Consider the following 23,833-nt stretch of genomic DNA (forward strand, 5'->3'; position numbering starts at 1 on the left):
AGACCCCAGCCTCGACCTCAGGTGCCCGGACGTCAGGGCTGTGGGTTCAGGGGGGGATGCATTAGAGCCGAAGTCAGTCCTCACGCGCCCGCGCCAGGGAGCTTGCGGATCTCGGGAGGGGGCTTCCCGACTCGGGGCGCCCCGGGGCCCTACGCCTCAGGCGTCCCGAGCGCCCTGCCTCGCGGCCCCTCCTCAGGCTGCTTCGGGCGAGACCCCGGACGTCGCGGGCGGCGGCCGAGCTGACAGGGGCGGGGTCACAGCCGGAGAGGGACGGGGCGCTCTGGAAGGGGGCGGGGCCCGGCAGGGGGCGCTCGGGGGCAGGGTCGAGGCTGGGCGGCCCGGTCCCGCCCCTCCGGGGTCGTCACCGCCCGCTGGGTCCCGTGACGCCCGTAGGAGCGCGCGGGTCACGAGTGCCCGCGCGGCCGGTGGCGGCGACATGGCCTCGGAGCGGGAGGTGCGCGCCCGGCTGCAGCGCGCAGGCCAGGAACACCTGCTGCGCTTCTGCGCCGAGCTGCCACCGGGTCCCCGCGCCGCGCTCCTGGCCGAGCTGGGGGCGCTGGAGCCGGAGGCGCTGCGCGAGCACTGCCGGCGCGCCGCTGCGGCCTGCGCGCACCCCCCGGGGCCGCCGCCCGACCTGGCCGCGCGCCTGCGGCCCCTGCCCCCCGAGTGCGTGGGCAGCGCGAGCCGGTGCGACCCGGAGATGCGGCGACTCTGGGAGGAAGAAGGTAAGCGGGGAGGGCCTGGCCAGCGGAGGGGGCCTGGCCCAGAGCGGGGCTGACGGGAGAGGTTGTACTTGGAGGAGTCGAGCACACCTTACTCCTTTGTGGAGTCCCCTTTCACTCGCAGCTGGCGACGGGGCTGTGGGGCTCCAAACGCGGCCGGGGTGGCAGCCGGCCTCAGAGGACTGGCCCTCGGGAGAGTGCTTCGTGCAGGCGCACCTGTCTAGCCAGCCGCCCAGCCCACAGGCGAATTGGCCGCAGGGAACACGCTCAGTTGCACACGATCCCTTTCGCATCAGCGCTGGCCCAGGTGCACTCCTGGCCTGACAGGTGAGGCAGGCGCTCCTGGAGGGAAGCCTGCCCGAGGCCCCTGCTGCACTGCTTTGACCAGCCTGACCTGGTGTTGCCTCTGAAGGACCTAGGCTGGGAATGAACCCTGGAGCACATCATCAAGACCCCTGGTGGGTCCAGGACAAGGTGGGGCCCCACCTGGCCCACAGGGGATCAGAATGTTACTTGGGAATTTCTCTTCTGTGGCTGTCAGAAGTCTTCGAGTCCTAGACACATGTGTGGCTTGCTCTGAGGTGAATGGGGGGCTTATGTGGCAGGTCCCAGGTGTCCCCTCATGGTAGGCACCCCGCACCTCCAGGTTTCCGCCAGATCTCCCTGAACAAGGTGGCCGTACTGCTGCTGGCCGGGGGGCAGGGCACTCGCCTGGGCGTGACCTACCCCAAAGGCATGTACCAGGTGGGGCTGCCGAGCGGGAAGACCCTGTATCAGCTGCAGGCGGAACGGATTCGGCGGGTGGAGCAGCTTGCTGGCCAGCGCCACGGGACCCGCTGCAACGTCCCCTGGTGCGCCTTCTCTGCGGTACCTGGTCCCCAGAACATCCCCTGCCCCCGCAGCGTCCAGACTTGAACCCCAGCCCGGACACCAGGCCAGCCCCTGTCGGAGCCCCGTATCCCAGAGGCCCTGGGCCCTTCCAGTGGCCTGCTCAGCCTTGCCTCTCCTCGAAGGTACATCATGACCAGTGAGTTCACACTGGGGCCCACGGCCAAGTTCTTCAGGGAGCATGACTTCTTCCACCTGGATCCCAGCAACGTGATCATGTTTGAGCAGCACATGCTGCCTGCAGTGACCTTCGATGGCAAGGCCATGCTGGAGCAGAAAGACAAAGTTGCCATGGCCCCAGGTATGCCACACCCCTGAGCCCAGGAAGGACCGCCTGGCCTAGAAAAAGGAGCGAATTAGAGGTCAGGAGGACTGTGGCAGAGGCCAGAATGTTATGCCTGACGGCTGTGTGGTCCCGGGTGAATGGCCTCTCCTCTCTGGGCCTTGGTTCCCATCTGTCACATGAAACAACCAGAGTGCTACTTGGAGAGTGACGGAGAGCTGCCTCCGGTACAAGGTCCAGCCCCAAGGGGCCTCCCTGCTTCCAGCATGCCCTGGACTAGATAAGGCTGAAGCCCAAGGGGATCCCTCGAAAATGGTCCCTCTCTCCCTCTGCAGACGGCAACGGGGGGCTGTACTGTGCCCTGGCAGACCACCAGATTCTCGAGGACATGGAGCGTCGGGGAGTGGAGTTCGTGCACGTGTACTGTGTGGACAACATCCTCGTGCGGCTGGCTGACCCCGTCTTCATCGGCTTTTGCGTGCTTCGCGGCGCAGACTGCGGGGCGAAGGTGAGCCCTCCCTGCCGGCCTGGCCCCGCCCCCTCAAGCCCGCCCCGCCCCCGGCCTGCTTGGCCCCGCCCCACCCAGCCTTCCCAGCCCTGGCCTGGCCGCAGGTGGTGGAAAAGGCGTACCCAGAAGAGCCGGTGGGTGTGGTGTGCCAGGTGGACGGGGTCCCTCAGGTGGTGGAGTACAGCGAGATCAGCCCCGAGACTGCGCAGCTGCGCGGGTCCGACGGGAGTCTGCTCTACGGCCTGGGCAACATCTGCAACCACTTCTTCACGCGAGACTTCCTCCGGATGGTCAGCAGGTGTGCTCCGCAGGTGGCCGCCGGTGCTGGCGAGAGTGGTCTGTGGCCCACACTGACCAGGGCCCCAGAGCCCCAGCGGGTGCTGTAAGGCTCTGGGCCGAGTTGGCCTGCTCTTCGCGCGGAGGCCGTCACCTTCAGGCACCACCTCTTACCCTGTGGCTTGCCCCCGCCATGTCATCTGGGCAGGGACGTGGCCAATGGGGCCGGTCTCTCCCTCTTGGACTTGGTGGGGTGGGGTTGGGGGGAGTGGGGGCGAGTTGAAGGGATACCCACGCCCTCCCAGAGACCGGGCTCAGCACCCAGTGCTCCTGCCAGCTGTCTTGGGTGGCTGGGTGTGCGGAGAGGTGGGGATGGGGCTCCCTGGGACATCCCATCTGAACTGTCTTTCCTTCTGTTGTCCTCCTGTGCCCCCAGCGAGTTTGAGCCCTTGCTGAAGCCACACGTGGCTGTGAAGAAGGTCCCATACGTGGATGAGGAGGGAAATCCGGTAAAGCCGATAAAACCAAACGGGATAAAGATGGAGAAGTTTGTGTTTGATGTGTTCCGGTTTGCTAAGTTAGTGGTAGAAGTCATTCATTTTTTTCTTTTTTTCTCTTTCTGTATCGGTGGTGGGTTCTGAGGCCTTGTTGGGCTGGGAAGTGGAGGCTTGCGGGGGATGCAGTGGGAGTGCCCCTTTGCAGTGGGGAGTAGGGGCCAAAGCAGGCCCAGGGAGAAGGCCAGAGGAAACAGCCCCTGTGGTGTGAGCCTGGCAGCGTCTGGGATGGCCGCGGTCTTCAGGGCCGTGAGACCCTCTGCCCCTCCTTTGCCCTCTGGCTGCTCCTGGCCTGGAGTGAGGAGGCTGTTTCCGGGTCGGCTGGCTGGGACTTCGGGGGCTGGGCCCTCACCCTGGGGTCCGAGGATCTGGGGGTTTGGCTGGGGGGATGGAAGGACTTCATGCAGCCCCAGGGAAATCAGGAGCAAAGACACATGCGGTCCCTGCGGGCCCCCCCATGGAGGTGACCCCCACTTAGTCATCGGAGCCCGGTGCAGCCTGCACCTGCTCAGGACCGAGGCCTCTGGGCCAGGACTTCCAGTCACTGGTTCTTTGCCCCATAGGAGCTTTGTGGCCTTTGAGGTGTCCCGGGAGGAGGAGTTCTCTCCGCTGAAGAACGCAGCCTCAGCTGCCAGGGACAACCCCGCCACCACCCGGCGCGCCCTGCTCAGGCAGCATTACCACTGGGCCCTGCAGGCAGGGGCCTGCTTCCTGGATGCCGGTGGGGCCCGGCTCCCGGAACTGCCCAGGTGAGTGGGGGTCTCAGCACGCTCCCCAAGGACAAGGGTGTCAGGGTCCACCCCCAGCCCCAGGGCCTTGCTGGTTCTGCCACGGCTGGAGCTGTGGGTGGGGCGCGAGCTCGCACCACGCTGAGTGCAGGTGGCCAGGGGCCCTGTCCGGCCATACAGAGACCACCTGCAGCCTGGGACCCAGCCCCTTAAGGTCGGCCCAGGGCCTGGGGACGGGTGGGCGGCTGCCACCCTTCCTGACCAAGACCGAGGCATGACATGTGGAAGCTGGCAAGGCAAGTCACCCTTCAGGGCCAGCAAAGCACAGGACAGTAGGGTTCTGTGTCCTTGGTTGTCCACAGTCACCTTCTCCATCTGGAGGCCCAGGTGCTGTGGGCTCTTTTCCCAACCAAGTAAGAGCCTATCACTTGGGCAGAGGCAGTCTGCTGAGGGCTCTGAGTGTGCAGAAAAAGGGGGTTTAGCTCCCAAACAGCTTTGGGAGCGGAGTCAGGCAAGGACAGCCCCAGGACATGCGCCCAAGAGCAGGTGCTGATGCACGGACTCCCACAGCCTCCCCGGCAACAGAGAACCGCCCGCCATCTGTGAGATCTCGCCCTTGGTGTCCTATTCCGGAGAGGTGAGAGCCTACCAGCCCACATGGGCTTTCTGGGGTGGGCCATGTGTTATCCAGAGGGGGACATTGGGGAGAAGTGGGTGCTAGGGCAGAAAGAGCTCTGATTCGGTTTATTGATGAGGAAATAGTTTTTATTTATTTATTTTTTTAAGATTTTATTTATTTGACAAAAAGAGAGATCATAAGTAGGCAGAGAGGCAGGCAGAGAGAGAGGGGAAAGCAGATTTCCTACAGAGCAGAGAGCCCGATGCGGGGCTTGATCCCAGGACCCTGAGATCATGACCTGAGCTGAAGGCAGAGGCTTTACCCACTGAGCCACCCAGGTGCCCCCCCCCTTTAAAGCTTTTATTTATTTATTCCACAGAGAGACAGCGAGAAAGGGACACAAGCAGGGGGAGTGGGAGAGGGAGAAGCAGGCTTCCCTACCAGTAGGGAGCTCGACGCAGGGCTCAGTCCCAGGACCCTGGGATCATGACCTGAGCCGAAGGCAGTTGCTTAACGACTGAGCTACCCAGGCGCCCCGGGAAATAGTTTTTTAAGATACAGAGGATCTTCCGGGAATGGGGTGGGTGGCGAGTTAAGATGCTGTCGTAATCTTGGAGGAGCAGGAGGGTATCAGGTGGGGTCAGAGTTTGGGGTTCCAGCCAGGAAGATTTTATAGACGCCTTGCTGAGTGAGGAAAGCTGGCCCCAACCCTCTTGAGAAGATCTGGCCTGAGCTTGCCCAAAGGATTCATCAGGGGTTGGGGCTAGAAATGGCATCCAATCCTTGCTCCTGGAACCCTTTCTCACCCTACCCCACACTGGCTCAAGGTGAATTTGTAACCCCCTTAAGGACAGAGAGCTGAATAGTGGACATCATGACTTCCTCGTTTCCAGGGTCTGGAGCCGTACCTGCAAGGCCGGGAGTTCCGGTCCCCACTCATCCTGGATGAGAACCAGGCCAGTGCCCTGCAGCTCTGACTCACTCCCAGGACTGCAAACCCCAGGCCCTGAAAGGTGGGGACACAGGGATCACTGCCAGGGTGGGGCCGCTCCCATCCTTGGTTCTGTAGAACACATACCCAAAAACTGCTGTGGACCGAAGAGGGCTCTTTAGCTGTTCTCCGGCCTGGGGGGTCTGGGTGGGAGACAGAGGTGTGGCATCCCTGGAGAGAGCAGTGACCCCGTGTCTTTTGAGTGGAGACCGGAGGACCAGTGGCACCTCTAGCCCTACATGCAGATCACCTCCCAAGGGGCACCAGACACTCCAGCTTTTCTGCAGATGCACATACGAGGTAAAAAGAATGGGACAGTGTCCCTCCGTCCTACTCCCAGGGCGCTGCGGCCAAGGAGCTGCCCCCTCCCTCCGCCTCTAGACGCTGAACTGGGACAGGACCCAGCCCCCCACCTTCCCACCAGCCCCAACCCACACACAGCCGGCACACCTAAAGCTGGGTCCTCTCAGTTTCCCTTGGACGCCTCGGCTCCCCGGCCACGTCTACAGTGGGTTCGGGCTGCTGAATTTTACGTGCTTCCCCCACGACCCAGTGGGCCCAACGCCTGCGGCCTCACTTGGCGGTACATCAAGCCGAGGTATAACCGACCAGGGAGCTCCGTCCCCCGGCCAGCTTGCCAGTTAGCTTGCGACAACCTGGGTGCTCAGGCTCCTCCCGGGTTCCACCTCCACCTGTGCGCCCACCTGGGCACGAGGGCAGGGCCAGGCCCAAAGCCCAGAGAAGGACTTTGCTTCCACCCAGGCTCTGCCAGTCCTTTGCAAACCTCAGAATTGAAGCATGTGCCTCAGGACCCTTCTCTCAGCTGCTCCACAGGCAAGCAGAGGGGGCCCCCCCGACAGAGGCAGGTCCGCCAGGTCAGGGGTCCTGCCCACAGCTGCAGCTCCTCCCCTCCGCAGCTGAACAGCCCTGCAGCCTCTTTCCGACGCCAGCTGGAAACACTGCTGCGGAACAGCTCGCTTTGAAGGGCGCGGTTTATTTTAAATTCCTTACACCTTTCCATCACGTTTCAAACACCGCACAAAGCGGGACGGGGCCGGGGCAGCCGCCCTGGGGCAGCCGGACTCGCAGCTCACAGGATCGTGGGGCGCCACCGGACCAGGAACGCGAAGAGGGCCCCGCAGTGCTTTCTCACGGGGGTGCGTCCCCGTGCCCACTGCGCACCCAAAAGGCAGGACGGGTCCTCCCCACCATGCTGTCCCTCAGGCTACCGTTAGAGCCTCGAATCCCAGACCACCCGTCACGCCACTGACTTCTCCACGGAGGACTGCCGGACTCCCCGGTGTCCCCCGGGGTGGGGGCGGGGAGGAGGGCGCCTTTCCAATAAACTCAGGACGCGCTGATGCGTCCCTGGCCGGGCGAGCGCGGTTTCTGAGCAGCGCGTGCCGCAACGGCAACCCGGGGGCCCCGGCTCCGTCCATGCCGGGGAGCGAGCGCCCACACGCCGAGCTGCGGCTGCACGTGCTCGGGGCTGCCCAGGGGTCCCCTCGTGCCCCCGCCCAGCTCTTCCCCACGGTCTCCGCGCGGCCTGAGACAAGCCCGCGGGTCCGCCACCTGGGGGTGGGCCCAGAACCCGCCCCCGCCCCCCGGCCCAGCGCTCCAGGGCAGGGCTCCCGCCGACCGCACGTGCAGGGAGGGATGCGCTCGGGCACCGCCGGCCCCCGAGCTGGGTGCGGGGACGGACCCGCGGCGGCGGCCCCTAGGAGGCAGGGAGACCGGACGGCACGAGCGCCGCGCTGGGGCAGGCTCAGCCACGGTGCCGCGCGGGAGGCCCACGCGGAAGGGCCGCAGCCGAACTGCGGGGCCGGGAGCCCCGCAGACCCTCCTCGGCGCCGCGGGCCCGCTCCGCCCTTCCGCGCGTCCGCGGAGCGGGGCCGCGCGCACAGCGGGCTGCGGGGGTGGCCGGCGTGGCCAGCGCCCCCCGGGGACGGACCTGGAGAGCCGCCGCCCCGCCTACCCCGACTCCGCCGCGGCTCACCTAGCTCTGGGCCGGGCCGTTCGGCCGCGACCGGGAGTCGAGCCCCGCAGCAGGGGGCGCCGGGCGGCGAGCTGGGCGCAGGCGCGGGCCGGCAAACGTGGAGGGCGTGAGGTCACGGCGCACGGGCGGTCGTGCGCCGGCGCAGTGGGACGTAAACACAGGCGCGCGCCGGGGCCCGCAGGGGCGGGCGCGGGCGCAGGCGCAGTGGGGCGAGGAGGGCGCGGCGCAGGCGCATTGGCCGCGCTCGCGATGGGCGGGGTGTTGACGGCGCCGCGATGGCTGCCCGCGGGTGTCGGACCCGCGAAGCCCCGGGCCCCTCTCAGAGCCCGGCCTCCTGACGCCGCCAGTGGGCGGGGCCGCCCGGGCCGCCTCCGCCGCTGTCATGTACCCGCCGCCGCCGCCGGCGCCGCGTCGGGATTTCGTCTCGGTGACGCTGAGCGCCGGCCGGACCTACGACGGCAGCAAAAGCTGGCGGCGGCGCTCGTGCTGGAGGGTGAGGCGCCGGGGCGCGGGGCCGCCGGGGAGCCGGGCCGGGGCGCGCTGGGCCGGCCTGCGGCCGCCTCTGTGGGGCCGCGGGCTCTGCGGCGTGGGGGCGGCGCGCGGTGTCCCGCGCCGAGAGCCGTCGGTCGGGGCGGCGAGGCGGGAGCCCCGCCCGGGCCCGCGCCGGCGTATCCCCGGCGGCCTCGGGCTGCAGCGCGTCCGCCCCCCACGTCTGGGCAGAGGCGAGGTCCCGCCGGCGGCCGGAGTTGGAGCCGGCGCGCGCCCGCTGCGGGCGTCTGTGCTCTGCCCGCGCGGCGGCTGGTCTGTCCCGGCCGGAGGGCACCTCCCGTGGGGCAGACCCCGGGCCTGGGGAGCGCCTGGCCGCGCGGGGCTGGCGGCGGGTGGGGAGGTCCGCGGTCGGGTCGCTCTCAGTGAGGAGCCTCCCTGCCCTTCCGTCCCTCAGAAGTGGAAGCAGCTGTCGAGATTGCAGCGGAACGTGATCCTCTTCCTGCTCACGTTCCTGATGCTCTGCGGGCTCCTGTGCTACGCCAGCGTGGCTGACCAGTGGCGAGGTATCGGCTCCACGTGCGCCTGGCCGGGTCTGCGTGTGTCCCCGAGGGCCGGCAGGGCAGAAGCGGGAGGTCGAGGGCCAGAGCGCTGGCGGCTTTGGGGCTGGCAGGTGGCTGTGCGTTTCCCGTGGTGCGACGGCTTCCTCGGAGCCTGGCTGAGTCCCTGCACCTCCACGCCCTGTGCCTCACAGAGAAATGGAGGTCTGGAGGTCGCAGCCTCGGTCCAGACGCGTCCCCGGAACTTGCGCACACGTCTTACCCAGGGTCTGGAACGGCCCCCCCCACCGGCGGAGTCCTGGGGAGCGTGTGGGGAGTCCTGGTGATTTTCTCTGTTGGGGCCCTGGCCTGCAGCAGGGAGGCTGAGGAGCCGCTGCGGGGGGCTCAAGCCAGCGGCCTGCTCCCTACCCTTTGTGGTCCCTGGAAGGGAAGAGCTGAAGGCCACGTGTTCGTGGGGTGTGGGTTGGGGCGAAGGACCGGAGCTGCCGAGGGCTTTCAGAGAGGCTGGATTTCCTCTGGCGTCGTTGGATTCGTTTCCGTGGCTTTCCCCGGGGCTCACGCTGTCCTCTCGTGAGGAGTCTCGCCTGTCTCGACGTGCTGCGCGACACGCTCGGAGTCTGTCCGGGCCGTGTGGGCTGCTGGGGACAAAACCACCTCTCTCGTTTAGCGGGGAACGGCCGGTCCGCGGAAGAGCGGAAGAGGAGACCAGTGGACCCGCCCGTCTTGCCAGCTCCTCGGAAAGCAGAGGACCTCCCGGGCGTCTTACCGCAGGTACGTCGGGTGACCTACGTGTGGGGTCGCCCCTGGACTCCGTCCCGCAGGCGTCTCGGAACAGTGTGTGGCGTTTTGGGTAGACGGGGAAGACGTCTCTCTGTCCCCGTCTGTGTGACGTCTGAGCCTCACGCTCCTTGTGCTGGGCCCGTAGGATGACCCTTGGGGCGGGAAAGAGGAATACCGTCTGCTTCGTTCTTCTGGAACGCCTGCTGGCGCGCCAGGTCCTGGGTCTGCCGGTGAGCAGAACGGGCCTGTCCCTTGCCTCGAGGAGCTGCGGGCTGGCGGCGGGGGGCAGGTGAACCTCCTGCGAGGGGAGAGCAGTGGCCGCCGGGAGGGATAAGGCTGGCGCCGGTCCCGCGGTCGGGGAAGCCGCTGTGAGACTCTGCTGGTTCTGGGCAGGGTCCGGAGAGCTGGGCTTGAGTTGGATGAGAGTGCCCAACTCAAGCCCGGGAGCTGGGCTTGCTCAGGGACTTGAAGCTTCAGCGGGTCTGGAGGGGGCAGGGGGCCGGGATCAGTCCAGGCCGGGCCCTACGGGGCTGCCCTGGGGAGCCGCAGGAGGCCACGCTCCAAACTCTCATTCGGGAGCTGTGTGTGAAGAAGCGGGTGTTCTCCGGCCTAGGGAGGGCAGGCGGCCTTTCTTTTACTCTTTGTTCTGGTCCCTCCCTCGCACACGGTCTCCGCCCTAACGGTTGGGAAGGCAGAGCCAGCCTGGCGTGTTTCCCCACGGAGAGACACGTTTCCAGAGGTGTTTCGGGAGGTCCGTGATCCAGTCTCTGGTGTCCAGCAGGGGCCTGGACGGTACGGGGTTAATATGCACACCTCCCCCGGTCCAGGCCTGGGGACTGGGAGCCCCGGGTGGAGGCCACTTGGACTTTGTCTCTTGTTTGGACTCCAGCACTGGTCCCCCAGACCTGGGCCGGCCTCGGTGCTCTGTTTCGGCCAGACCCCCTTCTCCCGGCCACGTCACTCGTGAACGTCGTCACCGATCCCGTGGACGCTGAGAAGCAGAGGTTTTTCCCGATTCGCAAGGGGCCTTCCTCCCATCCTCTGGGGGAGGCACCTCGTCCCGCCCTCTCTCGAGCACTGGCTGCTCCCGGCCCCGGTGCTCCGTCCCTGGACTCGGCGCCCTGCCCTCGCCACAGTATCCCGAGGGTGAAGCGCAGGAGTCCCGGGGCACGGGCCCGCGGCCGTGTTCTCTCTGCGGCTCCATCCGCGGGGGCGTGGTCCTGACCCTGTCTTGCTGCCTTTAGGGTCTGTGACAGCCTGGGAGCATCCCGGACCAGGAGTTCAACCCGCCATCCAGGGCTGTGCCAGCCCGTTGGCACATCTCCATCCCTGTCGGCCAGGGCCAGGAGATGGCGAGTCCGGATCTCCCGGCCAACTCTGCGTGTCGTGATGAGAAACAAAAGGGATTTCCTCTGGGGCCGTGTGCTGCCAGCCGGTTCACACACTCCCCGGGGTTGGGCCCGATTGGGGAGCGTCCCGGGGGTAAAGGAAGGGCAGCCCACAGGCAGTTGAGCTGTTTTCACGGGTGATTCTTGTTTTTATCTAGAAGCCTCAAAGGCATTTCCGACGGGGACCTCCCAACCTGCAGATTCGAGCCCCCAGTAAAGGCTCCGAGGACAGGAGGCAGGACGACACCAAGTGGAGGGACGAGGCAGTGGGTGACGCTCGTCGGGAAGAGCGTCACACACGGAGAACGGTGGTCAGGTACGAGGAGCGTCAGAGACGGGGCTGGACGTGCAGAAACGCTGAGGCCCGCGTGTCTGGCGTTTTCTGAAAACCAAAGAGGAGGAGGGTGAGCGCAACGTCTGAGGTACACGTTGCTCTCAGAGCAGGCAGGGTCCAGGGCGGGACCCTGGTGGGGGGCAGGCCCAGCCTTCTGCTCGTCCTGCCCAGAGTGGCGGGCAGCAGGGAGCCCCGCCGGGTGGCCGGGACCTGGGGGCGTTTCCGTCTCCGCCCTCAGGCTGGCTGACTGCTCCTCCTCCTCTCCCTGAAGCTGGCGGGGAGCGGTGATTGAGCCACAGCCGGGCACCGAACTTCCTACGAGGAAGGCGGAGGCGCCCCCCAGACCTTCCTCCCAGGCCCCCAGGATTCAGAACCAGGCAGGTAAGACCCCACGGGCACCCTGTTGGGCCTCACCTGGACATTCTGACGAGGAGGGCGCGTGGATGCCCAGAGGGGGAGCACCTTGCCGTCCCTCCGAGTGCGGGTCCCCCGTGACACCCGGGCGGGCCGCAGATCCCTTGAGAGCCTGGAGAGGACACGGGGCTCCTTGGCAGCCCATCACTGCAGCCCCTGGCCGCCCATGTGGGTGAGAGACTCGTTTCCCAGCCTGCGTCTGTGCCACGAGGGGCTGGGGGGAGGCGCCTGGGGAACGTGGAGACGCAGCCACCCCTCTGTGTCTCCACCCAGGCCCAACGGGTCCCAGCAGGTCTGCGCGGTCCGACGCGGTGGCACCGGGGTGGAGGGCCTTTTGGGCGCAGGCGTGTCGGGAGCCCCGTGCAGAGCTGAGGCGGGGCCGGTTACGGCCAGGGCAATGGGCCTGGTGGAGCGGGGGCTCGTGCCAGGTCAGCGAGTCGGGGCCCAGGCTGTGATCCTCTGGTCCCGATTGCTGTTGCCTCTGAAGGGAGGGGACGTGTGGGGGACACCGAGCGATCGTGTGGCTTAGAGGACAGACGGCAGCACCGTGGGTGTCCACACGGATGGGCCTCAGACCGCACCGAGCGCCCATGTGCGGTGCCGCCATCGACTCGCACGGTTGTGTCCACACGGTGGCTCCGTCATTCATGCCCCGTCCTCCCCGGTGTGGAGGGCAGAAACCTCGTCCCCCACACGAGTCGTGAGGGCACCCCGGAAAGGCCCCAGGGCGGCCGTGGGTGCACCTGCTCCGCGTTAGGTCCTCCTCGAAAACGCCCGGGGCCGAGGAGCTGCGACGGGGCGCCCGGGAGATGAGGCGCTCCCGTCCAGGTCGGCAGCCGCCAGCCAGCACGCCCGACGTTCCCGAGGCCGAAGGGCACAGCGCAGCCATCGGGCGCTCGGCGTGTGGCCCCTGGGCCCCCGGCGGAGGCACACGGGAGACCGCGCTGTCCCGTGCTGGCCCCAGAGGCCTCGCCGCCCTGGCAGCGGCGTCCAGCCGTGAGGACCCGACCTTGGGCGTTGTCCCCTGCTGCTCCCCCACCCCGTTCCGTGTGGGGCTCCAGAGGGGCCCTGTCTGAACCCTGACCGGCACCGGTCCTGGCGACCTGCTCTCTTCCCTCCAGCCTCCCCGAACGAGCGCCAGAGGGCCGTGATCGACGCCTTCCGCCACGCGTGGGCCGGATACCGCAAGTTTGCCTGGGGCCACGACGAGCTGAAACCTGTGTCCAGGTCCTTCAGCGAGTGGTTTGGCCTGGGCCTGACGCTGATTGACGCCCTGGACACCATGTGGATTTTGGGCCTGAAAAAAGGTATCCGCTCCTTCCCTCGCACGCGGCCAAGTTCTCCTGGGGTGACTCTGAGGCAGGCGAGCTGTTGGCGGGGGCGGTGGGGGTGGGGGATGAACCGCTGCTGTTCCCATCTGCTGCGCTTTCCCTTCTCGTGGGGGCAGGATCCCACGCGCTGGGTGTGGGTGGTGGCTTTCCCGCCTGACGTCCCGGCGTCCAGGGCCGGTTCCAGCCGGTTCCCCCGTCGCAGCCGGAAGGGGCCCTGTGGCGGGAGGCGGCACGTGATGCCACGGGCTGTCCGCGCCCCGCCTCTCTCCCTCACGTCCCCCTTACGCCACGCTGATCGGGTGGCACGGGGACCACGCGTCGTTGGTTATGTCTGAGCTGGGACTTCTTCAGAGGCGTGTTCTGAGTTGTCTGAGGAGGCCCGAGACTCCCGCCGAATCACTCAACGCGGCCCTTTGTACCGGGATGGTCCACCGTCGACGGCCCGTGCTCACGCACGCACGCACGCGGGCTCCCTTTCTCTGCGTGCCTGAAGTCGCGGGGGCTCCTCCCCTCGACCCGGGACCGGACGTGGCGAGCCTGCGGGAGGGAGAGAGAGAGAGAGAGACACACAGGAATGCACGGGGCCCCCGAGCGAGAGGTCACAGGGGCGTGCTAGGCCCCCCGATCCGCTCCCCTCTCCACACCGTTTCGTGTCACAGAGTTTGAAGAGGCCAGGAAGTGGGTGTCTAAGAAGCTGCGGTTCCAGAAGGACGTGGACGTCAACCTGTTTGAGAGCACGATCCGCATCCTGGGCGGGCTTCTGAGCGCCTACCACCTGTCCGGGGACGACCTCTTCCTGAAGAAGGCTGTGAGTGTCCCGGTGCCCGCAGGGAGGACGGGCCCGAGCGAGCGTGGGCGTGCGAGCGGCTGTCGCCCGGCTCCCGGGATCCGGGGAGGGAGGGATGGGGAGGGGTTCGGGGGCGCGGGGCGGGGGGGGGGGGCTGTCCCCAGCGCTCCCGCTCCTCTGCTGGAGCCTCGTGGGCGCACACGCACATGAACGGCGTCACCCTGCCTGTCTCCCCGCGGCCTGCAGGGACGAGCTCTCGGAGCTCCCCAGGGCCAGCTTGGTTTGGTGGCCATGGAACGTGGAGGCCACGCGGGGTCAGTAAAGTCCCGTGTCCGTCCGCGTGACTGGACGGACACGGGGGATGGGCTGGCCCCGTGGGACGGGGGCGCGTCCGCCGTGGGGCAGGGAGGCTTGATTGCCCGCTGTGCTGCACATCAGGAGGATTTTGGGAATCGGCTCATGCCTGCATTCCGGACGCCCTCCAAGATCCCGTACTCCGACGTGAACATCGGCACGGGGGCCGCCCACCCGCCCCGCTGGACCTCGGACAGCACGGTGGCCGAGGTCACGAGCATTCAGCTGGAGTTCCGGGAGCTCTCGCGCCTCACGGGCAATAAGAAGTTTCAGGTACGGAGGGGCAGGGCCGCCCCGAGACGCCCCCTCTCGTTTCCTCTCCCGTTCCCCGTGGTTCGTTAGCAGATCCCGCTTTGCCGGGGACAACAGAGGCCGGGGTGTCGAGTAGGCACCCGGGGGCTGAGTCCTCGCCCTGGCCCTGCCCTGCAGCAGGCCCGTGTCCTCGGGGTCCCAGCCGCCCGCCTCCCACGTGCCGTGGGGTCGGGGGCAGCGGCGCCCGCGGGGCTGGGCGTCCAGCCAGGTCGGCACGAGGCAGGAGGAAGGGAGCTGTGCTGGGGCTTTCCTGACCCGCGTGCCCGTCGTGGGCCCTTGTTGGCAGTGAGTCCCCAGCCCTGCCCGGCGGAGCCGCTCTCCTCGCCGTTGGGGTGGGAGGGGGGGCTTCGGGACTCGGCACAGCGTGCCGGCGTTCTTCCTTTGTTTAGAAAATCGGAGACGTGATTGGAGTGAAATCGTGACTCTTCACGTGTCCGTGGCCCTGCGTTCCCCCTCCCCCACTGTACAGCCGTGGGCGAGCTCTGACGCCTGCACGACATCCTTCCCGTTGGAAGTGGGCCGCGGCCGTGAGCGCTGTGCCGTGTGTGTGTGTGCGCGTGTGTGTGTGTGCGCGCGCGCACGGGTGCATGCGGCGGTGGGGGCTCTCAGTTCTGATCGTCCCGCGCAGTGAGGTTCTGCGGCCCAGGCTGCCCGCGTAGGGCTTGGTCGCCACGGGGGACGTTTGCAACCACGTGGAAGGCGCCCACGGGTTACGTCTGTGTCGTGGCGCGCGTCCCACGTGTCCCTTCCCGCCCCCAGCAGTACCCCGCCGTGTGGACGGGGCCCGAGCCATCTAGGTGCTGCAGGTTCCCGCCACGCTCGGGCCCCCGGCTCTCGCATGGCCGCTCGCGCGTTGTCCGTGGGCCTGCCTCGGGCGGCCGCGGATCTGCTTTCTGGGTGCGGCATTCTCTGGCCGCTCGCTGGCCCTATGTGTGTCCTGGGGAGACCGGGGCGTGCGGGGCCCTCCCTGCCTGTCCACGGCGTGGCGGCTGTCCCGTCGTCGGCGCCTAGTCCAGCGGCTCCACACTTGCCCTGCTGCTGGGGCGTCAGCCGGGCGCCTGCCCGATGCCGGGTCTCCGTGGTGGCCGGCGACCCGAGAGGACTCTGTGGGTGGGTGTGGGCGCGTGCGTCTGGCGGAGCCCAGAAAATGGCTCCCCGCGTGGGCTCAGGGCGCGCTGACAATGCACACGAAGCCGGGGAGCGGAGGTGCCGCGGGGGCCCGGCAGGGAGCTCGGAGCAGCCCGGGTGGGCTGGCTCTTGAAGGGTGCGCAGGAGCTCCCCGGGGGTGGTGAGCCGCGAGCCCGGGCGCGGAAGCCAATGTGCCCGCCTTCCCTCCAGCCAGCGGGAGCAGCCGGCCGCGCCTGGGCAGGGGGTCATGGGGGCCAGGCCCGCGGTCATTGGACACGGCCCCCCCCCCCCCGGGGGCCCCCGCCGTCTGCAAGATGAGTGGGGCCCTCGGGGCGGCCACGCGTGCATGCTCGGACCGGGTCGCCACGGCGCCTGGGTCCGTCTCAGAAGCCATTGTCGGTGGCAGCTGGGCAAGGGGTGCCGTGGGCCGGAACGGCGGCCTGCTCCCTCCTCGGCGGGGAGCGGGTCCGTCCCATGGGGGTGAGCCGACGCAGCCCCTCTGTGCAGGTCGCCCGCCCCCTCGCTCACGCCCGCTCTCCCGTCGTCTGCCGCAGGAGGCCGCGGAGGAGGTGACGCGGCGCGTGCACTCGCTGCCCGGCAAGAAGGACGGGCTGGTGCCCATGTTCATCAACACACACAGCGGCCTCTTCACCCACATGGGCGTGTTCACCTTGGGCGCCCGGGCTGACAGCTACTACGAGTACCTGCTGAAGCAGTGGGTCCAGGGCGGAAAGAAGGAGACCCAGTGAGGCCGGGTTCTGCTGCACGGCGGGGGCGGGGTCTCCGCGGCTCCCCGCGGCTCCCCGCGGCTCCCCGCGGCTCCCCACGTCCCGGGTTCCCGGTCGGGCAGCCGCTGTGCCAGCCCGCGCTCGGCCCCTCCGCAAGGAGCGTGTTCCCTCCAGGCACAGCCTTCGTGTCCAGGAGGAGGGGACCTGGCTGGTCGCTGAGGCCCACGCTCCTCAGCGCCAGGCGGGGCCCGGGGTCGGGGCCTGTCCGAGGGGTTCCCGCTCACCGGCTGCGCGGTTGTGGAGGCCACCGTGTACACACGCCCCCCCCAGCAGAGGGCGGCCTGGGCTGCTCCGTGCGGTGTGGGAGGCAGAATCGCCCCCCCGGGAGGGAATCGGAAACCCTCGACGATCGAGCCTGGGGCTGACGCCACCCAGAACCCCCGGGGCTGCGGGCAGAGACTGGGGCGGCACACCGGGAGCCGGTGGGGACGTCGGGGTCCTGGGGCTGTGCGGAGGCCGGTCTCGGGCCGTCCCTCGGGGCACTTGAGAGGAACGCCCCCCAGCTCCGGGCCAGCCTGGTGCCGCCTCAGACGGGGCCAGGGCTCTGAGCCACTAGCGTGTGCTTGGTGGTTCACGGGCGCGCGGCCGCTCCTGGGTGCCGGGGCGAGGGGGCCGCACGCCCGGCTGGCCCCGAGCTGACGGGGCCTGCCGCCCGGCTGGCCCCGTGCTGACGGGGCCTGCCGCCCTGCCCAGGTTACTGGAAGACTATCTGGAAGCCATCGAGGGGATCCGAAGGCACCTGCTGCGCAGGTCTGAGCCCGGGAAGCTCGCCTTCGTCGGGGAGCTCGCCCACGGCCGGTTCAGCGCCAAGATGGTGAGTGTGCGCACGAGCCAGCCCGGGCAGGCGGGGCTTCAGACCCCACCCCCCACCCCCCACCCCAGGCCGTGTCCTGAGCTGCGGCCGATGTGTGAGCCAGGGCGTTGCAGAGAGCCCCGAAGTGCGGGCCGTGGGCATGGGCCTGGGTTGTGTGGCCTGGGCTGGGGTGGGGGCGGCAGGGGGAGCTGGGGGGGACCCGAGGTCTGCACTGGGTCCCTGGCTGCTCCCCCTGGGTCCCGGGCACCGCTCCCGACCCCCACCGCTTCCCAGGGACCCTCACTCTCCCCTGTGCCCTGGGCCCAGCTCCTGGTCTCCTGCCAGCAGCACCGCGGCAGCCCGTGGGTGTCGGTAGGGGAGGGGGGAGACCTAGATCAGCGTCTGCTCCCCCGGGAGGGGTGTCTTTCCCCCGCCTCTCCCCTGCTCATGTGGAGCCTCACGTGCTGGGCCTGTGCTTGAGTCGCTTGCCCGAGTGGACCCTGCGACGTGTCCGCTCGGGCTCGTTGACTCCTGGGGACACGGGAGGCCCCATCCCCGGTGTCACCGCCACCCCCCGCCCCACGCGGCCACAGACTCCGCCGTGGTGAGGACCCGCTCTGATTTCAGGACCACCTGGTGTGCTTCCTGCCAGGGACGCTGGCTCTGGGCGCCCACCACGGCCTGCCCGCTGACCACATGGAGCTGGCCCGGGCGCTCATGGACACCTGCTACCAGATGAACCGCCAGATGGAGACCGGGCTGAGCCCCGAAATCGTGCACTTTAACCTGTACCCCCAGAACGACCGCAAGGACGTGCAGGTCAAGGTGAGCCGGGGCCGGGCTCCGGGTGTGGGGGCGCCGTCGGGGCCGTGTCTGAGCTCAGCCCGTGTCCCGCCCCGCCTGCCCCCAGCCGGCCGACAGGCACAACCTGCTGCGGCCCGAGACGGTGGAGAGTCTGTTCTACCTGCACCGCCTCACGGGGGACCCCAAGTACCAGGACTGGGGCTGGGAGATCCTGCAGAGCTTCAACACGTACACACGGGTGAGCTGCCTGCCCGCCGCTCCGCTGGGCCCCTCGCCCCGGGCTGCGGGCATGGGGGAGGGCAGGCTCGCCGTGGCCTTTGGAGTCGGGGGCACCTAGGCCTCCGGGGCTGGGGTGTCCCTTGGTCCCGTCCCAAGGGCCGAGCCCGTGTGGGGAGCCGGCTGTGGCCGCAGCCTGGACGCCACCATCTCGGCCCTGTGCAGGTCCCCTCGGGCGGCTACTCCTCCATCAGCAACGTCCAGGATCCCCTCAACCCCCAGCCCAGGGACAAGATGGAGAGCTTCTTTCTGGGGGAGACGCTTAAGTACCTGTATCTGCTCTTCTCGGACGACCCGAGCCTGCTCAGCTTGGACGCCTACGTGTTCAACACCGAGGCCCACCCCTTGCCCATCTGGGCCCCGCCGGGCGGCGCGTGACTGCCCCGTGGGCCCCGCCCCGGGATGTCCCAGGTCTTGCGTTTATGGAAGCCTGTCTGTAGACCCCTGGTTTGGGTGGGTCCACTGTCCCTGGCCTGTGGCCCTGTGGTTTGCACTCAGCCGGCTGCCCGTGGTCCAGGCCTGGCTGAATGGAGACACCAGGGGTTCCTGGGCCTGGGCATCTCAGGGCCTCACGGGTGGGCAGGACCACTGGGCAGCCTGTGTGAGCTTCTCGTGACGATGGTGTTATAACGTGAGCCCCATGAATCATGGTGGTCCCGTACACTAGGGGAGCCTCCTGCTTCCTGAGGAAACTGGAATCATGACCCACATTCCTCGTATGTGAACGTCTTACTGTTAGCCGGTGTCTGGGCTTGATGGTCCCAGGTGACTGGTCATCTCCCCGGGGGTGCGCTGGGTCTCCCGGCATCATGGCAGTGACCGGAGCTGAAGGGACAGCCCAACATGTGACTCAGCCGGTGGTCGCAGAGCTTGCGACATGCCCGGACCCAAGGGTCTGAGGGCGTCTCTCACCTCCTCCGAGACCAGGTACCTGGCGGGCTGTGGCGTTTACACGTTGTACTCAGGGATCCCCCCTGGCCCTGCAGGGCTTGGAGGGGCGGGTGGGCGAGCGCGTCTTGCTCCCGGACCACCTGGTACAATGGACTTTCCGGGCAGCATAAAAGTAGGTTTGCTTTTATCTCTGCTGTGTGCAAGACTGTGTGCTCAGCTGTGGTCGGGGTCTAGCCATTGTGGTCACAGCACACCTCGCACTCTGTGCTCGGAGGTCAGGTCTCCCACTGTGACCAGCAGTCTGGGGACCCAGACGTGAAGTCCACATTCCTATGGTACCTGACACCCTGCCCTTGCTCATCCCGGGGATGTCTGCGTTCTGGGCCCGTGTCTGTAGGTGCAGGTGTCCCTGTAGCCCCGCCACCTGGCCACGGGAGCCTGCCACTTGCACCCGAGCCCCGACTTGGGGCACTTTTCCAAAGATGGACCTCGGTTTCTGGTGGACCCTTTTTCCTAGGAACAGGTAGTCTCACAGGCGCAGGTCCTCTCTCTGGGACACTGAGCTGCCAGGGTCTCCCCTGCTAGTGGACGGTGCCTCTGGTGGTCCAGGCTCCCAGTGCGTGGCAGGACCTGGGTTCTTGGCCGTGTTCCCGGTTGTCTCAACACTGCACGTGTCCACTGGCTGCCCTTGGGGTTGCCTTGTACTCTTGGCCCCTGACACCATGTCTCTTGCGCCTGGAATGGGGTGCAGGGCCTGTCTCCCAAGTGGGCTCTGTTACCTCAGCTCCCATCGCCACACACCTGCCTCTCTGAGCCCAGGGGGGATAGGGACTGTGCCCTGCCCGGATGGAGGAGCTGCAGCCCCAGGCCCGGCCCCCCCAGAGTCATGGCTGGGTGGGAGTGCCGGAAGGACACGTGGGCTGGCTGCAGGGCCCCCCCAACCATGCCCTGAGACCACACATGAATTAAGGGCTGTTTTATTAAATGTGCAGCTGGTTTGCTAGTCTGTGTTCACCTCTGCTCCCTTAGCCCACACCGCAGTTCCCGGGCTGCCTGACGATTCCGCGGCCGCTCACTCCAGAGCCCTGAGATGCTCCCCTGGTGTGCTTGCTGGTCCTCGGCTGGGGAGCACTCAATCTCCGAGCCCCCCATGCTGGGCCGGCTGCAGCTGCTGCTCACGTCTGGCTGTTTCCACCCACTTGTGGATGAGCCTGGCCTCGAACCTGCGCGCCTCCTGGACAGACGTGGGGTCTTCTGGATGAGACGCTCTAAGGAGCAGGCAGGGGGCTTGAGTGGGGCAGCAGGCTGAGCCCCGGCCCTCCCCGGCCCGTCGGCCAACTGGTCCGGGTCAGACGCAGCACCCCTCCCGGGCAGGACCGCACCTCAGGTCCAGGTGATGGGCGCCCCCCCGGATGGTGACGGCGAGGACTGACGCACTCAGGTTAGTCCGGATCTGTCGGAGGACGTTCGTCTGCTGCCCCGTGGGCCTTGGCCCAACCCCCTGCACCCCACCCACCCGCTGCGGCCTGTTGGGGGCTGTGTCCCCACGGGGGTGCAGCTGAAGCCAGAGCTCCCAGAGACAACCTGGCCTCGAGCTGCCTCGTCAGGAAGGAGAGCTGGAGCTTAGGGCACCAGCCGTCAGTTCACAGCAAGGGGAGGGGGCATCTGGGGGGCTCAGTCCATGAGCGTCCGACTCTGGATTTTGGCTAGGGCCTGACCCTGGGGTAGTGGGATTGCACCCCATCGGGCTCTGTGCTCAGCAGGGAGTCTGCTCGTGGTTCCTCCCCCCCTCTGGCCGCCCGCCTCAAAGGTAGTCCAAGGGGAAGAACCAGAGAAGGGAGGAGGAGACGACCTTAGAGGGGAAATGGAGGCCGCACAGAAGCCAGGGGTGGAGGCTGGCAGACCCACGGGGAGCCTCCAGCATGGCCCGGGGCTGGCCAGAGCCTAACGCCTGCAGCAGCCCGCAGGCTGTGACTCACCCCGCCCCCCGCCCAGGGGTCCAGGTCGCCGTTGGAGAAGAGAATGTTGCTGGCGGCCTTGAGGTCTGCAAAGACAAACATGGGGGTGGGGACAGGGCCGCACCAGGGAGCCGAGTCTGCGTGGGGCGGAGGGAAGGAGTCTGCGTGGGGCGGAGGGAAGGGTGCTTCCGTCTCGAGCCTCACCGTCCCCGCCGAAGCTGGTCTGCAGCCAGTCCCTCCGGGGCCACACACCCCACGTGTCCAGGCAGTACTGCTGGCGGAGCGCCTCCGTGAAGGGCAGCATGGGGAAAAGGTCTGTCACGTTGTTGCTGGAAAACGTCAGGTTGATCTCGGTGCAGGCCTGCGGGACGCCCCACATCGAGGTCAGGAGGGTAGGGGACCGCATCGGGCACCTCCGTCCCGGGCAGTCCCAGGCGGCCAGCAGCCCCATACCTGGTAATCCCAGGCCCTGGCATCAGAGCCGGTGCCACAGCCTGTGGGGTCCGCGCAGGCCTGGTACTGCTGATAGATGTCGTAGCAGGACACGGTGCCCGAGGAGTTGTACACCAGCCCTGGCGGACAGGGGCGCTGGGCCGGGGCTGGACACTCACCTTGCCGCTTGGAGGGGCCAGGGCGCCCAGCAAGGTGTGGAACTCCTGGGGTCCGTGCGGGCAGCTCCTGCCCCCCCAGGATGGCCCCCCACCTCACACAGGGCAGGGCGTGGCTGGGAGTGCTGCCCGCCCACGCCCAGGGCCTCTCAGAGAACCTGTGGAACGGACCCCCCCCCCCACCCAAGCTGGGCCAGGGACTGACTGCTTGGGAACATCGGTGCTCCTCGCCTCCACGTGGCCTGTGGCCCCCAAGGCGTGTCCACCCCCCACACTTGGCGCAGGGCTGAGAGGCAGACGCACCAGCCAGGGCTCGCAGCCCCTTGATCCTCTGGCTCTCACTCAGCAGTCGGCCACAGCCAACCTAGGGAAACCAACCAAAGACCCCCGCTTGGCCTACGGCCCCCTCCCAGCTGACCCTGCCCTGGTCCTGGGCTCCAGAGCGGCCACGAGCTCTCGGGCCGTCCAGCACTGGCCATTCCACAGGCACTTCTCTGTCCTCGGACGCTGCCCTCCCCAGATCCCTGCCCGTGTTTCCGGGAGTTGGGAGCAAGCATCTTGCCTTGACTGGGTTGGCGGGAAGGTGCCCCATGAAGTCGGTGGGGTACGGGTAGTCCATCATGGCCAGCACGGTGAAGGCATTCCGGGCGAATCCGAAGAGCTGGGTCAGGTCCTCCGGGCTGGACGGTGTCTGGCAGGTGCCGAACTCCCGGCTGACCGTGTCATAGGCTGTCAGGAGGAGGCGGGACCACACGGTTTGGGTGTGGGTGGGGCCGAGGGAGGGGCAGGGGGAAGGGGACATGCCTCCTCACCTCCCTGCGAGAACAAGTCCTTGATCTGCCGGAAGGCGTCCCGCACGCCCTGGGCACACTTGGGACTCTGGCCCTCAAAGTCCTGGGGAGAGAAGAGTTGTGGCTGCAGCTGCCACAGCCTGGCCCAGCCCGGGGGCCCTAGAACCCTGGCTTACCGCCGAGACGTCCCGGAAGAACTGGTAGGAATCGCCGAGGCCGGCCACAGCCACAACAGGCGCACTGGCCGCGAGCGCGCCGGCCACGAGATGGGGGTACTTCATCCTCATGTAGGCGCTGAGCATCCCCCCGTAGCTGGGCGGGGACACAGGGGGGCTGGGCCGTGGCGGCCAGGACCCCAGCCTCCCCAGCACCAGCCCCCACGGTGCCCCCGGGAGGCCCCGAGACCTCCAAGTCCCACAGGGGCCACATACGCATGCGTGGCTCAGGGAGCAGCCAGCGGGGCGAGGACCCACCTGCCACCGAAGGCGATGACGGGGCTGTCGTGGGCCCCGAGGTTGCGTCGCAGCGCGCGGATCAGCCTGGCGAAGTCGGCCAGGGCCTGCTCCACCGTCAGCAGCTCTGTGTGCCCGCGCCGCGTGGACCGGTCGCCGAATGGCAGTGACTTCCCATAGTAGCGCTGCAGGGGGCAGCGGTGGGACTGAGATGGGCTCCCCCCGCGCCTGCCCTCCCGGCCCGCGCCCGCCACCGGCACCCACGTGCTCTGCGAATACGACCAGGGCCTCCTGCTGAGCCGCCAGCTCCTGGATGAAGCCCGAGTTGTTGGCGAAGGACCACACGTTCCCCTCATTGCCCGTGTAGAAGAATATGGGCCCCTTGCCCTTTCTCCAGAACTTCTCTGTCGGGCGGAGGCAGGAAGGGGTGGGTGAGGCGAGGGGCAGGATCCCCGGGGCCCGCGACCCGCCCCCTCCGGGCGACTTCACCTGACACCAGGAATCGCTGGGGGAAGGTCTTGTTGCCGAACCTCTCGAAGTTGAAATGGTCCAGGAGCTGCTGGAAGTAGCCCTCCTGGAAGTCGCTCTCCGGGGCTCTGGGGGCTGGAAGGGTGCGGTGCTCAGCGCAGGGGCGCGCAGGGCGGGGTGGGGGATGCCCGCGGGCCCGCACTCACCCCCAGCCTCCAGGCTGCGCGGCCCCAGCACCAGCAGCAGGGTCAGGGCCCAGGGCCAGGCAGGCCGCGGCCAAGCGCCCATCTCTGTGGGGAGCGGGATGCGGTCACGTGACCGTCGCGCTCACGTGACTGCCAGGGCAGGCGGTGCGGAGGGAGGGGGGTTGCTGGGCACCGCCCGACCTTCCCGCCGCCCTACCTACCGGGCCTTCCGTCCTGGGCCTCAAGGTTCCTGCCACCCTCCGTGTCACCACGGAGACAGTCCCCGTGGGGACGTGGGAAGCAGGAGAGGGCTCAAGGGCCTGGTGCCGGGACAGGGGACGTGTGCTCAGCACCCCCAACTCACCCTCCGGGGGCCACCG

At 67.9% G+C, this 23,833-nt stretch overlaps 3 protein-coding genes across 6 annotated transcripts; 2 read left to right on the forward strand and 1 right to left on the reverse strand.

Moving 5' to 3' along the window:
* The first annotated feature begins 399 nt into the window (after nucleotides 1-399).
* Nucleotides 400-6,946, forward strand: LOC111146275 (UDP-N-acetylglucosamine pyrophosphorylase 1 like 1). Of its 2 annotated transcripts, none has more exons than XM_022501753.1 (9): nucleotides 400-725; nucleotides 1,369-1,573; nucleotides 1,736-1,911; nucleotides 2,229-2,401; nucleotides 2,506-2,699; nucleotides 3,114-3,254; nucleotides 3,795-3,980; nucleotides 4,530-4,596; nucleotides 5,472-6,946. In XM_022501753.1, the coding sequence occupies exons 1-9, from the start codon at nucleotides 437-439 to the stop codon at nucleotides 5,553-5,555; spliced, it is 1,515 nt and encodes a 504-aa protein (XP_022357461.1). In that variant the 5' UTR covers nucleotides 400-436; the 3' UTR covers nucleotides 5,556-6,946. The 2 variants fall into 2 exon arrangements, with proteins under 2 accessions (XP_022357461.1, XP_022357462.1); XM_022501754.1 differs by lacking the exon at nucleotides 400-725 and adding an exon at nucleotides 732-1,049 and having other exon boundaries at nucleotides 1,135-1,573.
* Nucleotides 6,947-7,831: 885 nt separating this feature from the next.
* On the forward strand, nucleotides 7,832-19,178 carry LOC111145781 (mannosidase alpha class 1B member 1). 3 transcript variants are annotated; one of them, XM_022500985.1, is made up of 14 exons: nucleotides 7,832-8,058; nucleotides 8,509-8,617; nucleotides 9,279-9,382; nucleotides 9,537-9,680; nucleotides 10,938-11,095; nucleotides 11,385-11,494; nucleotides 12,649-12,834; nucleotides 13,518-13,666; nucleotides 14,084-14,272; nucleotides 15,994-16,184; nucleotides 16,921-17,041; nucleotides 17,648-17,845; nucleotides 17,931-18,062; nucleotides 18,266-19,178. In XM_022500985.1, exons 1-14 carry the CDS (start codon nucleotides 7,948-7,950, stop codon nucleotides 18,476-18,478), a joined length of 2,115 nt encoding a protein of 704 aa, XP_022356693.1. In that variant the 5' UTR covers nucleotides 7,832-7,947; the 3' UTR covers nucleotides 18,479-19,178. The 3 variants fall into 3 exon arrangements, with proteins under 3 accessions (XP_022356693.1, XP_022356691.1, XP_022356692.1); XM_022500983.1 differs by lacking the exon at nucleotides 9,537-9,680 and having other exon boundaries at nucleotides 7,876-8,058; XM_022500984.1 differs by lacking the exons at nucleotides 7,832-8,058; nucleotides 8,509-8,617 and having other exon boundaries at nucleotides 9,315-9,621.
* A 774-nt stretch (nucleotides 19,179-19,952) lies between these two features.
* On the reverse strand, nucleotides 19,953-23,583 carry LOC111145784 (dipeptidyl peptidase 7). Its single transcript, XM_022500989.1, has 13 exons — nucleotides 23,475-23,583; nucleotides 23,290-23,403; nucleotides 23,065-23,204; nucleotides 22,822-22,985; nucleotides 22,525-22,660; nucleotides 22,370-22,451; nucleotides 22,120-22,286; nucleotides 21,861-21,921; nucleotides 21,403-21,521; nucleotides 21,154-21,310; nucleotides 20,971-21,035; nucleotides 20,374-20,444; nucleotides 19,953-20,259 (listed from the first exon to the last, which is right to left on the reverse strand). The coding sequence occupies exons 1-13, from the start codon at nucleotides 23,554-23,556 to the stop codon at nucleotides 20,124-20,126; spliced, it is 1,494 nt and encodes a 497-aa protein (XP_022356697.1). The 5' UTR covers nucleotides 23,557-23,583; the 3' UTR covers nucleotides 19,953-20,123.
* Nucleotides 23,584-23,833: the final 250 nt, after the last annotated feature.

Source organism: Enhydra lutris, unplaced genomic scaffold (assembly GCF_002288905.1).
Source record: "Enhydra lutris kenyoni isolate GAN:26980312 unplaced genomic scaffold, ASM228890v2 scaffoldscaffold13, whole genome shotgun sequence".
Classification (NCBI taxonomy): domain Eukaryota; kingdom Metazoa; phylum Chordata; class Mammalia; order Carnivora; family Mustelidae; genus Enhydra; species Enhydra lutris.

Bases quoted from the DNA above. Each gene is read 5' to 3' on its own strand.
- LOC111145784 (XM_022500989.1), bottom strand. From the start codon at position 23,556: ATGGGCGCTTGGCCGCGGCCTGCCTGGCCCTGGGCCCTGACCCTGCTG. The intron at 23,404-23,474 runs GTGAGTGCGGGC...GCACCCTTCCAG, and splicing joins GCGCAGCCTGGAGGCTGGGG to CCCCCAGAGCCCCGGAGAGC. The intron at 23,205-23,289 runs GTGAAGTCGCCC...TCCGCCCGACAG, and splicing joins CCAGCGATTCCTGGTGTCAG to AGAAGTTCTGGAGAAAGGGC.
- LOC111146275 (XM_022501753.1), top strand. From the start codon at position 437: ATGGCCTCGGAGCGGGAGGTGCGCGCCCGGCTGCAGCGCGCAGGCCAG. The intron at 2,700-3,113 runs GTGTGCTCCGCA...CTGTGCCCCCAG, and splicing joins TTCCTCCGGATGGTCAGCAG to CGAGTTTGAGCCCTTGCTGA. The intron at 3,981-4,529 runs GTGAGTGGGGGT...GGACTCCCACAG, and splicing joins CGGCTCCCGGAACTGCCCAG to CCTCCCCGGCAACAGAGAAC.
- LOC111145781 (XM_022500985.1), top strand. From the start codon at position 7,948: ATGTACCCGCCGCCGCCGCCGGCGCCGCGTCGGGATTTCGTCTCGGTG. The intron at 11,096-11,384 runs GTACGAGGAGCG...CTCTCCCTGAAG, and splicing joins ACACGGAGAACGGTGGTCAG to CTGGCGGGGAGCGGTGATTG. The intron at 18,063-18,265 runs GTGAGCTGCCTG...GGCCCTGTGCAG, and splicing joins GCTTCAACACGTACACACGG to GTCCCCTCGGGCGGCTACTC.